Genomic DNA, 13,618 nt, shown 5'->3' with positions numbered 1-13,618 from the left:
CTTTGTTTCCGCCAAAGGTTGGCCAGTAGCATCCCACTTCTCCATCAACATCTACCACCCAGCTGGACGGCACAACTGCTGCACTCCGGTCTTGGAATTCCACAACTTTCCAAATCTGTGCCATCTATAATAAAAAAAATAAAAAAAGTACTCCATGGAAAGGATAGTTAGTGCCTGCCATCCAGCTGGAGTACTCCAACTGTCCAGATTCCTTCTAATGCATAAGTAAAGATGTGTTTCTTTGTGTGTGTGTGTGTGTGTGTGTGTGTGTGTGTGTGTGTGTGTGTGTGTGTGTGTTTTTGTGTGTTTTTTTTCTTCCCATATAGGTTTACGAATGGTGACGAAGAGGGATTGCCACAAAGGTCTCTCCATCTGGGAACAACACACATTTGCCCTGGACAACCTCAAGCCGGTCAACATTAAGGCAGCTGTCTATGCCAAATACTCTGTAGCAGCCAATGCTTGTGGAGGGGCAAGGATAGTGGAAATATGACTCCCTCCTCTTGAATTTCATGTAAACCACAAAGACAGAGTCACCATGTTTAATTATGTTTTTCACCATTTACGATTTCATTTTTAATCACTAGGCAATCATCACCCTGCTTTGAAGAAAAACAGAAATCATTGAAATGCACTTTTTTAAATTGCTGGCCAGAACTTAAGTGTTGGGGTAATGGGCCCTCCTGGTGTGGGTGTAACAACTGTGGTTGTGTAGGTGGTGGTGGAAATAAACAAACTGGCTCCTCTGAAAGGCATTTGACAACCTGTTGTAAAGGTTGAGATGGCTTGCGTAGCATTTTTTTTAGTTTACCCAAATAATTCTCGTAAGGAAAGGATGAGATGTTGTCTAGGGAACCATACTGGCGGTACTCATGTGTCAGATGTATTGTTTGATGTACGCTAAACACAATCTCGTCTTTACCATACACCTCTCCAAAATGCTTTACAAAAGCCATTAACAATTTTTCGGAAAAACAAACTATACTTTCAGAAATGTTTGGTGTGAGTAGCAAAAACATGGCCACAGAAAACAACATGAAGTTTTCATAGAAATCTTGTGGAAGAATGTCCCTCAGAACTAATGGCCCACTGTAAATCATAAATTGGCGCAGCTCTGCCGCTTTCCACCTATCAGTTTCGGCAAGTTCACGGGGTTTCCGTGCAAATTCAGCTGGAGTATAGGGACGAAGCTGTATTAACTTTTCGGAGCTGGCTTTAATGGCTCTTGTAGGCTGCCTTGTAGAGTTTTTCCCCCTCATCCAAAAATGTATCAACTTTTTCATAACGCCAAGGCAACATAAATGCATATAATCTATTGGGAAGGCAGACACCATTTTCACCAGACCCGTCAGAGGACTTCTGTTGATGTGGTGGTCCTCATCTACCATATTTTCAAACTCCTCGTCTGACCTTAGCCTAACATCAGTCTCAGGATACGTCATTTTTTTCTGCCAAATACCAGTCTGATGGCATTTATCGCATCCGGAGTACCCATTATGGCATTTAATTTGTTTTACAAATGCTCGAGCAGGAGCATCACAAATGAAGGATGAAATGGCCACCCTCAGCTTTCTACCTCCAAATGTTACCCCATTGCAAAGCAGATCAGAGAGGTCTTTAACAAACTGTGTCAGATAATCAAACACATTGGAGGGTTTTCCAGGGCCACAAAAGATGCCAACTAAAAACGGTGTTCTGGTGTAATCGCAATCAATCAGTGCCAAAATAGGCCAAAACTGAAGCCTGGTGCTTTTGAAAATAGGGAGACCATCGATGTTAAATTGAACTCTTATTGTTTGAATAACATCTGGTAAATGGATGGTGCTTAATTTGGACAAAATTCCCTTTGCCAAGCCAAAATGGAAGTATTCCCCATTACCTACGGTCTGTAATGGTACTGCAGGCTTAGTGCCCAATAAGGTCCTAGCATCCTTGGGCAGTTCAGGGTGGCTTGTTCTCAAAATGGTCAACAGAGCAGTAATGGCAATCAAAGGCACAGAGAATGATGCAGCCCAGTGTTTTAATTTTTGGTGAAGCCCTGACTCTTCAAAAGAGTCACCATCAATATGACTGTCACTGTCACCCTCTGAAGACATGCTACTGCTGTCAGACTCTGCATCACTGCACCCTCCCAACTCAACAGAATCCCCACCATCCTCATCTAAACCCATTGATGATGCAGGCCTGGGTGATGCAATTGAAGGAGAGACTTGAGCAGCAGGATTACCCAGAGCTGACTCAAAATCGGACAGAATCTGCCTTTCTGACATTTCAGTAGCTGTCACAACACGTCTTCTTTTTGACCAATAAGAAGCCATGTTCTCTCCCCTAAATAAATAAATGTCTGCAGTACCTTTTGAGGGAATGACGGGGTAGTGGTCTTGAGGTTCCATTGAGGTAAACATGGGGGGAACAAAGACAACAACATTTACGTCATTACATTTGAAATAACCTTACACACACACACACACTCACACACACACACACACACACACACAGTTCAAACAATTGTTTTATAGAAAGTTCTGTTTTAATACCAACAATGTTTTAACAATGTCTGGAGTCATGTTCTAATGGCTGCGACCCATACTGCCCTACAAAGCCAAAAGACCTTAATATCACTTAAGGTCAACATGAGTTATTGCCATTTTTGGAACAGAGGACATCAGTTGTATCATGTGATGAATTATTTCGAGTCATTTCTGTTTTTTTCTGGTAACAATAAGACGTCGTTTTTACCGTAACTTCCAAAAGCAAAGGGAAAACCAAGGCAGAAGCCTGTAATGAGTCTGATGAGTTAAGGTCTTTTGGCTTTGTAGGGCAGTATAGGCCTACAGCGTTACAAAGCCCAGCCCCCTCAAGCCGGGTATAGAGCTACCGGTTATAACCACGGCCGATTGAAATGCTTTGTTTTCACTCCATCAAGACCACTACTTTGACTAGTTTTCGACTAAACAATGCATCTGCATGTTTATTGTATTAGTTGAGGGAATATAAGCAATTTTGTTCATGGTACCTCAAACAAAGTGGTCACTACAGAAGCGCTGGTAGCCTGGATAATCTTTAAAGTTCATGGCCGCGAGGCGTGACCCATGGCTACACAAAAGAACAGGTCAGCTCAAAACGACATGCGACCTAGGCCTACATGCTCGATTTAAACACTAAGTTTTCACTCCAACGCTACGTTTTCACTCCAAGAAGACAAGTACTTCGACTCGTTTTTCGATTGAATAATGCATCTGCATTGTTGTTGTTTCAAATGGATACTAGTTGAGGGAAATTTCTCTAACGCGTGATATGACTGAAGTTCATCATAACTTCTTAAACTGCTTGAAATTGTATTCGAAATTCCCTTTATTAATAGTGACTGAATAATGGTACGTACCAGATGTCCAGGGATGAATGAAAATGTAGCGTGGTCCAGTGTTTTTCTCAATGTTGTTTCAATGGTCCAAGCGTAACAGCAGGCCGATCCACAAGAGAGTCGCGATCCAACCGAGTGGTGTGGGAGTTTCACGTGCACCCAGGTATATAACGAAAATGACGTCATCCAGTAAACAGCAGTGGTAATCGCACTGCATTATGGGACAGCGTGGGACATCCAATGACATCCTACCAATGTTGAAAACTGGCCGGCAAAAGTGACGATGGTTCAACATCGTATATTCGACCTTCTCTGATGGTTGACAGATCAACCTTTACCCACGGTGATTCAACAGTGATAAATTGACCTTCTCCGACGGCGGAGAAATCGACGTTTCACGGCGCCGTTTCAGCGTTGATTTTCTGACTTACGACGGAAACCGACCATTCTGACCAAGAATCGGCGCCGTTTCAACGTCCCTCTGCTATCTGGGATACAGACACAAATGTCTATTCATTAGTGTCAGTAAACCCGCTGAAACTGTCCAAACTACGGTACAAACATGGACACCGTGGACTACACTCCCCAGAACTCACAGCACCCTATGTCTCCTGATTATTGAACTCAGCTGTCACTCATCATTCCAATTAGTCTCCCTGCCTATATAAACCTCTCTCTCAAACCACTCCATTGCAAAGTATCATTCTGCCTATATCAGTTCATATCAAGCCTTGCTGGTTTCTGACTGACCTCATTCTTCAGACTCTTGCTTCTCTATTTTCCGTTTTTGCTCTTTGTCTTTCCCCCCTAATGCTGTTTGCCAATCGCCTGACCCTCGCTAGTTCTACGATTCTGATTCTCGTCTCTCGTTTTGGCTGTGTTACTGTTTGCTCCTTGTCACTCTTCTGTGCATACATCTGTAAGTGCCTGCACCATGACAGGATACTTCGCCACCATGGATGTAGCAGAAGAAGCGAAGCAAACTGCTTTCAACGCCCAAGGATGCTTATTAGGAGATCATCAGCAGATGCTAGCCAACCTCAACACCAGAATGGCCCAACTAGCAACTGTGATGTTGCAGGCCCTCCTAATGCATTCTGAGTCATCTCCAAGCCCAGCGCTACAACTTCCGGCTCCAGAGAAATTCGCCGGAGATCCGCTTGCCTGTAAAGGCTTCCTTCTCCAATGTTCCATGTACTTCACTGCTATGTCTAGCATGTCTGACGAGCATAAGATTGCCAAATTCCTTTCTTTCATTACGGGAAAAGTGCTGTGATGGGCCAGCGCAGTTTGAAGTAAAAGTGGTGAGCCAACTAAGTATTATGAGCAATTTCTCACTCTATTCAAAAAAGTTTTTGACCACAAACCTGAGGGGATTGAAGTAGGTGAAAGTTTACTCACCATATCCCCAGGGCTCCAGAAGCATGGCAAAGTATGCTCTGGAATTCAGAACCCTGGCGGCCGCTAGTGGATGGAATGATCCCATGCTGAAAGCTGTATTTCACCAAGGTTTGCACCCTGAGATTCTGAGCAAACTCGCCTGTCGTGATGAATAACTCACGCTCGAGTCTCTCATCAACCTTGCGATTCATCTTGGTAATCTCTTGGCTCATTGACCCTCCCTACAGGAGAGTGGTAAACCAGATTCAATTTCGGAGGATAGTTTTGCCATGGACGTCTCACGCACCTGGCTAACTCGCTCTGAATGTGCCAGGAGATGGAAGGGGTCTGTGTTTCTACTGTAGTAGCCCTAAACATCAGCTCAATTGCTGTCCCATTCATCCTTCTCACTCATCTCTTACAGAGGGTCCTTCACACAACATAAGTCAGATAAGAAGGATCAATTCCAAATCGTTCAAAGTTCCAGTACTATTAAAGTTGGCTATTTCTACCCATATCCTCTCTGCTTTCATAGATTCAGGGGCAGAGGGGAACTTCATCAGCAACTCAATTGTTCAGATGTTCAACTTGTCAACAACCCCGCTTCACAGTGTGCGCAGCATTTGGACCATCAACAGAGGACCAATAAGAGATGGCTTTGTCACCCTTCACACAGCTCCTCTCTGCATCCAAGTGGGTGCCATACACTCAGAGCTTATCTCACCCTATGTCACCACTACCGTAAGTCATGATCTCATCCTTGGCTACCCTTGGCTGCAGCTTCACAACCCCCTAATCTTATGGCAAAACAAGGACATTCTACAGTGGTCACCTGCATGTTTTCAGGGCTGCATTGCTCATCCTCAAGTTGCCCTCGCATCCACCTCTGTGGAGATCCCTCAGCCGGACACACTGGATAACGTTTCAAAATGTTATCATCTGGATCTCAAGGAGATTTTCAGCAAGGGAAAAGCCTGTGGTTTGCCACTGCACAGACCATATGATTGCACGAGTGACCTCCTGCCAGGTATGTCACCATCTCAAGGGCATATATACCCTCTGTCTCAGAAAGAACAAGCAGCTATGGAGGAGTACATTCAGGAGGCTCTCAAGCAGGGTTACATCTGCCCTTCAAGGTCTCCAGCCTCAGCTGGCTTCTTCTTTGTGGAAAAATGAGGCGGGGGTCTTCCACCATGTATTGACTACAGGGGATTGAACCAGGTATCAGTGAAATACCCTTATCCACTTCCTCTTGTTCCCACAGCCCTGGAACAACTTAGATCAGCAAAAATCTTATCCAAGCTTGATTTATGTAGCACGTACAATCTCATCAGGATAAAAAAGGGAGACGAATGGAAAACTGCATTCAGCACAACTGCTGGTCACTTCAAATACTGGGTAATGCCGTATGGCCTTTCTTTGGCGCCTTGCATGTTCCAGTGCCTTATCAACGACGTGCTACAGGACATGCTGGACAAATATGCTATTGCATACAATACATCGATGACATCCTGATATACTTCCCAGACGAAGAAAATCATCAAGAGCCTGTAAGAACAGTTTTTCAATGCCTGCTCCAGAATCATCTTTATGTTAAAGCAGAAAAATGCAAGTTCCATCAAACATGTATCTCCTTCCTTGGATACATCATCAGTTCTAAGGGAGTTTGTATAGACTTGTTAAAGGTCTCTGCAGTTACGTCTTGGTCCATTCCCACTTCCATCAAAGACTTTCAGCATTTTCTAGGTTTTGCAAACTTCTATTGCTGGTTTATTGAAGGTTCAGCTCAATCACTGCTCCCTTGACAGCACTTCTCAAGAAGGGACCCAAGCACCTTCAATGGAACCCCACAGCAGAAGAAGCCTTCTGTCATCTCAAGAAAGCCTTCACCTCTGCCCCCATCCTACAGCATCCAGATCCTTCCAAGCCTTTCACCCTGGAAGTTGATGCCTCCGACATGGGGGTAGGGGCGGTTCTCTCCTAACATTTTGGGGAGAACCAGAAACTTCATTCAGTGGCCTTCTTTTCAAGGAAACTCTCATCAGCAGAAAGAAATTATGACGTGGGGAATTGGGAGCTACTTGCAATCAAGCTAGCCCTCAAAGAATGGCGCCACTGGTTGGAAGGTGCCAATCACCCATTTATAATCCTAACAGACCATAAGAACCTAGAATATCTCCAGAAGACCAAGTGGTTAAACCCTCTTCAGGCCAGATGGGCTCTATTTTCACAAGATTCAATTTCACCATCTCCGCCCTGGCTCCAAGAATATTAACACTGATGCCCTCTCACAAATCTTTGTGCCCTCTCATCAGGACTCTGCTGCCCATCCCATCCTCCCTTGTCAATGCTTCATCCAGTCCATCACTTGGGACCTAGACAGAGAAATCAGAAACTCTCAACCTCAACAACTTCCCAATAATCTTCCACCTGGCCTACTATATGTGCCCAAACAACTCAGAAGCAGACTGATCACATGGGCACACACATCACCCACCAGAGGACACCTGGGCAGCCATCGCACCCATCAGATGCTTTGGAACAAATATTGGTGGGAAAACATGCTCACTGAGATCAACCAGTTCATTGCATCATGTTCGGTCTGTGCACAAGCCAAAGTCCACAGAACTCTACCCGCTGGTAAACTCTGTCCCCTCCCTGTGCCTCAGAGACCCTGTTCCCATATAGCCATAGACTTCACCACCGACCTTCCTCCCTCACAAGATAACACTACAATTATGGTAACCATTGATCACTTCTCCAAAGCCCTCAAGCTGATTCCCTTACTTGGCATTCCCACCACAGCCCAAACAGCAGAACTATTGTTCCAACAAGGTTTTCAATACCATGGTCTCCCTGAAGATATTGTAAGCGATCGTGGCTCCCAGTTCATTTTGCACTTATGGAAGTCCTTCATGGAAAGACTAGGAGTTTCTGTGAGTCTGATATCTGGATACCACCCTCAGTCTCATGGACAAGTCAAGAGAGCCAACCAAGAAATCAGCTGTTTCTTGAGGATCTTCTGCATGCACAACCAGGGGGACTGGGCACGCTTCCTTCCATGGGCCGAGTATGCACAAAACTCCCTCAAGCACTCTGCAACCCAACACTGTTCCAGTGCATACCTGGCTACCAGCTGCCTCTGTTTCCCTGGGACGACACACCCAGCCAGGTCCTAGCCATTGAAGAGTGGTTCTCTTGCAGCCAGGCAATATGGGAGGAGGTCCACCGGTGGATTGAGACTATCAATGCCAAGTACAAGAAGTATGCTGATAAGCACTGTGCAGAAACTCCAACATACTACAGAGGTGACAGAGTTTGGATAGCTACTAAAAATTTCAGGGAACCCAACTCCTGCAGAAAGCTCCAGCCACATTTTATCGGGCCTTTTAAAGTGCTAGACCACATCAATGGAGTCTCATACAGACTAGAACTCCCTCCTCACAGCAGGCTGTCACCTACATTCCATGTGTCCTACCTCAAACCTGCCATCCCGGGACCTCTCGCAGAGAACTCACCTAGCCAAGAACACCCAGCTCTCGACTTGGAAGGTGAACCCATCTACCAGGTAAACAAGATCCTAAACTCTAGACTTTGAAGAGGGCAGATTGAATACAACCCCGATTCCAAAAAAGTTGGGACAAAGTACAAATTGTAAATAAAAATGGAATGCAATAATTTACAAATCTCAAAAACTGATCTTGTATTCACAATAGAACATAGACAACATATAAAATGTCGAAAGTGAGACATTTTGAAATTTCATGCCAAATATTGGCTCATTTGAAATTTCATGACAGCAACACATCTCAAAAAAGTTGGGACAGGGGCAATAAGAGGCTGGAAAAGTTAAAGGTACAAAAAAGGAACAGCTGGAGGACCAAATTGCAACTCATTAGGTCAATTGGCCTAACATGACTGGTGGTCATTAACATGACTGGGTATAAAAAGAGCATCTTGGAGTGGCAGCGGCTCTCAGAAGTAAAGATGGGAAGAGGGTCACCAATCCCCCTAATTCTGCGCCGACAAATAGTGGAGCAATATCAGAAAGGAGTTCGACAGTGTTAAATTGCAAAGAGTTTGAACATATCATCATCTACAGTGCATAATATCATCAAAAGATTCAGAGAATCTGGAAGAATCTCTGTGCGTAAGGGTCAAGGCCAGAAAACCATACTGGGTGCCTGTGATCTTTGGGCCCTTAGACGGCACTGCATCACATACAGGCATGCTTCTGTATTGGAAATCACAAAATGGGCTCAGGAATATTTCCAGAGAACATTATCTGTGAACACAATTCACCGTGCCATCCGCCGTTGCCAGCTAAAACTCTACAGTTCAAAGAAGAAGCCGTATCTAAATATGATCCAGAAGCACAGACGTCTTCTCTGGGCCAAGGCTCATTTAAAATGGACTGTGGCAAAGTGGAAAACTGTTCTGTGGTCAGACAAATCAAAATTTGAAGTTCTTTATGGAAATCAGGGACGCCGTGTCATTCGACCTAAAGAGGAGAAGGATGACCCAAGTTGTTATCAGCGCTCAGTTCAGAAGCCTGCATCTCTGATGGTATGGGGTTGCATTAGTGCGTGTGGCATGGGCAGCTTACACATCTGGAAAGACACCATCAATGCTGAAAGGTATATCCAGGTTCTAGAGCAACATATGCTCCCATCCAGACGACGTCTCTTTCAGGGAAGACCTTGCATTTTCCAACATGACAATGCCAAACCACATACTGCATCAATTACAGCATCATGGCTGCGTAGACGAAGGGTCTGGGTACTGAACTGGCCAGCCTGCAGTCCAGATCTTTCACCCATAGAAAACATTTGGTGCATCATAAAACAGAAGATACGACAAAAAAGACCTAAGACAGTTGAGCAGCTAGAATCCTACATTAGACAAGAATGGGTTAACATTCCTATCCCTAAACTTCAGCAACTTGTCTCCTCAGTCCCCAGACGTTTACAGACTGTTGTAAAGAGAAAAGGGGATGTCTCACAGTGGTAAACATGGCCTTGTCCCAACTTTTTTGGGATGTGTTGTTGTCACGAAATTTAAAATCACCTAATTTTTCTCTTTAAATAATACATTTTCTCAGTTTAAACATTTGATATGTCATCTATGTTCTATTCTGAATAAAATATGGAATTTTGAAACTTCCACATCATTGCAGTCTGTTTTTATTTACAATTTGAACTTTGTCCCAACTTTTTTGGAATCGGGGTTGTACCTGGTAGACTGGGAGGGTTACGGACCTGAAGAACAGAGCTGGGTTCCAGCCAAAGACATCCTAAATCCACTACTCGAGCAATAATTCCATGCTCTACACCCAGACAAACCTGCACCCCGAGGTAGGGGGCATCCTAGAAAGACTATAGCTCCCACTGGGAGCTCCTCTGGGGGGGGGGGCTCTGTCAGTAAACCCGCTGAAACTGTCCAAACTACAAACATGGACACCATGGACTACACTCCCCAGAACTCACAGCGCCCTCTGTCTCCCAATTATTGAACTCAGCTGTCACTCATCATTCCAATTAGTTCCCCTGCCTATATAAACTTCTCTCTCACACCACTCCATTGCGAAGTATCGTTTTGCCTATATCAGTTCATAGCAAGCCTTGTTGGTTTCTGACTGACTCTTGTTCTTCTGACTCTTGTTTCTCTATTTTCCATTTTTGCTCTTTGTCTTTCCCCCTTAACGCTGTTTGCCAATTGCCTGACCCTTCCTAGTTCTACGACTCTGATTCTCGTCTCTTGTTTTGGCTTTGTTACTGTTTGCTCCTTGTCACTCTTCTGCGCATACATCCATAAATGCCTGCACCGTGACAATTAGGAGATGGGTTGATCATGATATTTTACTTATCAGCATTTAAATAATAATTATTTTTGTTTACCTATGCAGAATTTCATTCAGAATATAATTTTCTCATGATGCATAAAGAATACTGCACAGTATTTAATGCCATACCAAGCTGGTGTTATGATTAAATTGTGGAAAAAAATTAATGACTTGCATTATCTGTTGGTTTATTTCAGAGGATTTTATGAGTTTCCTGTCACGATCCAGCCTGGAACTTCTAGATCCTGATCTGCGCCTTTGCACTCCGCTCTGCATTTTTCCCAGAGAGACTGTGCTGCGTTAGCACACCTACTACATGTTTGTTATCAGCCACTCTATATCAACACACCGAGGAGATTCACGCAGTGTGGATAAATACTCACCATAACTTTTCGCGTAGCTCATGTTCTCATTTATGTTCATGCTTTGTTCCTCGACTTCGTTTATGTTTCTTGGATTATGAGTTTGCCTGGCATTTTTGGAACCTCTTGCTGTAACTTTGGCTTGGGACTTTGTTTATATTATGAATTATGATTTTGCCTACCGTTTTGGGACCGTTTGCTGTGATTTTGGCTCGGGACATTAACGTTTTGGACCTTGACTTTGCCTGCTGTTTTTTGGGGCTTAACGCCATCTTCCAGGATATCACTAAGTTGGTCTTGGACTGTGCTGCTGCACCTGTCACCTGCCTGCCCTCATGAATCAACTCCTCAGGTACGCTTCCAGTTATCTCCCATGGTTGCACATTGGGTCCTATCTGTTTCCGTGGCCTTTGGGTCATGACAGAATTTATCCGCCACCACCATGGACCCAGCAGACTACGATGTGCCTAAATCAGTGTTGGCTAAGCAGGGCTCTGTCCTGGGCTCTCATCATCAAGAGATCGTAGCCATTCACCAAAGCATGTTTCCATCACTGATACCCTATAAAGATTCTCTGCACAGATAGAGAGCCTCCAGGCTTAGATTGCAGGCCAACCAGCATTAGCTCCACCTAGTTAAACTGCAGCTCTGACCTTACACCCCCCAGTGAGCCTTGACTTCCTGCTCCACAGCTGTATGATGGTGTCCCCGGCATGTGCCATTCATTCCTGTCACAGTGCTCCTTGGCCATGGAACTTCAGGTGTCTGCCTTCCCATCTGAGAGTTCCCAAGTAGCTTATGTCATCACGCTTTTAACAGGAAAAGCACAGGAGTGGGAAACAGCTGTTTGGGATGCCAGGGCACCCTGCTGCTCGAGTTTCAAGGGGTTCTCTGAGGAGATGCTGAAGGTTTTTGACTGTTTCCCCAAGGGCAGGGAAGCAGCGAGACAGCTGATGGGGCTTAAGCAACGTGCCCTCCCTGTTCATGATTATGCTATCGAGTTCTGGTCTCTTGCCGCTGCAGTTGACTGGAACGCCATCAGCTCATATGATGCCTTCTTTCATGGACTAAATCATGCCATCCTGGATGAGATCGTGCCTCAGGATCTGCCTGACACCCTGGATGGCTTGGTTGACTTGGCTGGATGGATAGACGCATGTCTTCTGCTGTGCAACCCAAGAAGGGATAGGCGATGGAGCCGAAGAGCTGAACCCAGAACTGTCACCCTTCCAGCAGAAGGTGCCACCCTAGTAGATTTGGAACCCATGCAATTAGGCAGAACCTGGGTAACTCCTGAGGAAAGAAGGCATCGTCGAGAAACTAATTCCTGTTTTTATTGTGGACAGTCTGGACACTTCCTCTCTCACTGTCCAGTCTAAGGCTCTACCCACCAGTAGATCTGGGGATACAGGTGGGTGTCTCTACACACACTTCCCCTGCTGTTATGTCAAAATTGACAGTTGAAATTTCGTTCCAGAAGAAGGTCCAGTCTGTTCAAGCCCTCATTGATTCCGGTGCCAATCAGAGCTTCATCAAGAATTCCTGGGCAGAAAAAATGGGCATCCCTTTGTATCAGCTAGATTGCCCCCTTGTCACCCAAGTGCTGAATGGGGCCGAACTCAGCCCCATCTCCTGTGTCTCTGACCCTGTTACTTTGAAAGTTTCTGGTAATCATGTAAAATCAATTACATTCTTTGCCATGAACGACTCCATAGAGTTTATTGTCATGGGTCTTCCTGGTTATGCCTCCACAACCCCCACATTAACTGGAGCGATGGGACTATTCTCTCTTGGATTACTCATTGCCTGGCCTCCTGCCTATCATCTGCTCAGACTCCTCTGGCCCCTCTTGTCACTAGCCCTGATGAGACTATTGATCTTTCTAATGTGCCTCCCAAATATTTGGACCTTCGTGTGATGTTCAGTAAGGCTCGCGCCACCTCCCTTCCTCCACACCGACCCTACGATTGCGCCATATAACTGCTAGCTGGAACCATACCTTCCAGGGGCCGTATCTACTTTCTCCTTTGGAGCAGGAGGCCATGGACAAATACATCTCAGAGTCTCTAGTGGCTGGCACCATTTGCCCATCATCTCCAGCTGGAGCAGTGTTCTTCTTTGTGGAAAAAAGATAGGTCCCTCAGGCCCTGCATTGATTATCGGGGGTTTAATGCTATCACTGTCAGGAATCGCAATCCTCTACCACTCATGTCCACTACTTTCAAATTACTTCAGGGGGCATGTTTTTTTTACCAAGCTAGACCTCCTCAATGCTTATCGCCTAGTACAAATAAGAGGAGGCGATGAGCAGAAGACAGCGTTTAACACTCCTATGCGCTACTATGAGTATTTAGTTCTTTCCTTTGGGCTCATTAACACACCCTCTGTCTTTCAAATCCTGCTCAATGATGTCCTATGAGACTTCATTAACCAGTTCATTTTTGTTTACCTCAATGATATCCTCATCATCTCCCCCACATTGGAGGTCCATCGGTCTCATGTCAGACAAGTCCTGCAACGACTTTTAGAAAACCAACTCTTTGCCAAAGCAGAAAAGTGCAAGTTTCATAAGCGCACCGTATCCTTCTTGGGCTTTGTGATTTCCCCTGGGGTGGTCCAAATGGACCCTGACAAGACAGTCCTCAAGTGGCCTGTTCCCTCTTCCCTGCA

General features: G+C 45.0%; 1 protein-coding gene across 1 annotated transcript; it reads right to left on the bottom strand.

Annotated features, from left to right (window-relative positions):
- Positions 1 to 256: 256 nt before the first annotated feature.
- LOC132893096 (uncharacterized) lies at positions 257 to 3,815 on the bottom strand. Its single transcript, XM_060931881.1, has 2 exons — positions 3,386 to 3,815; positions 257 to 2,380 (listed from the first exon to the last, which is right to left on the bottom strand). The coding sequence occupies exon 2, from the start codon at positions 2,316 to 2,318 to the stop codon at positions 543 to 545; it is 1,776 nt and encodes a 591-aa protein (XP_060787864.1). The 5' UTR covers positions 2,319 to 2,380; positions 3,386 to 3,815; the 3' UTR covers positions 257 to 542.
- Positions 3,816 to 13,618: the final 9,803 nt, after the last annotated feature.

The sequence above is a fragment of the Neoarius graeffei genome, chromosome 10 (genome assembly GCF_027579695.1).
Source record: "Neoarius graeffei isolate fNeoGra1 chromosome 10, fNeoGra1.pri, whole genome shotgun sequence".
Taxonomy (NCBI): Eukaryota; Metazoa; Chordata; class Actinopteri; order Siluriformes; family Ariidae; genus Neoarius; species Neoarius graeffei.
This window is presented reverse-complemented; position numbering and strand designations above follow the sequence as displayed.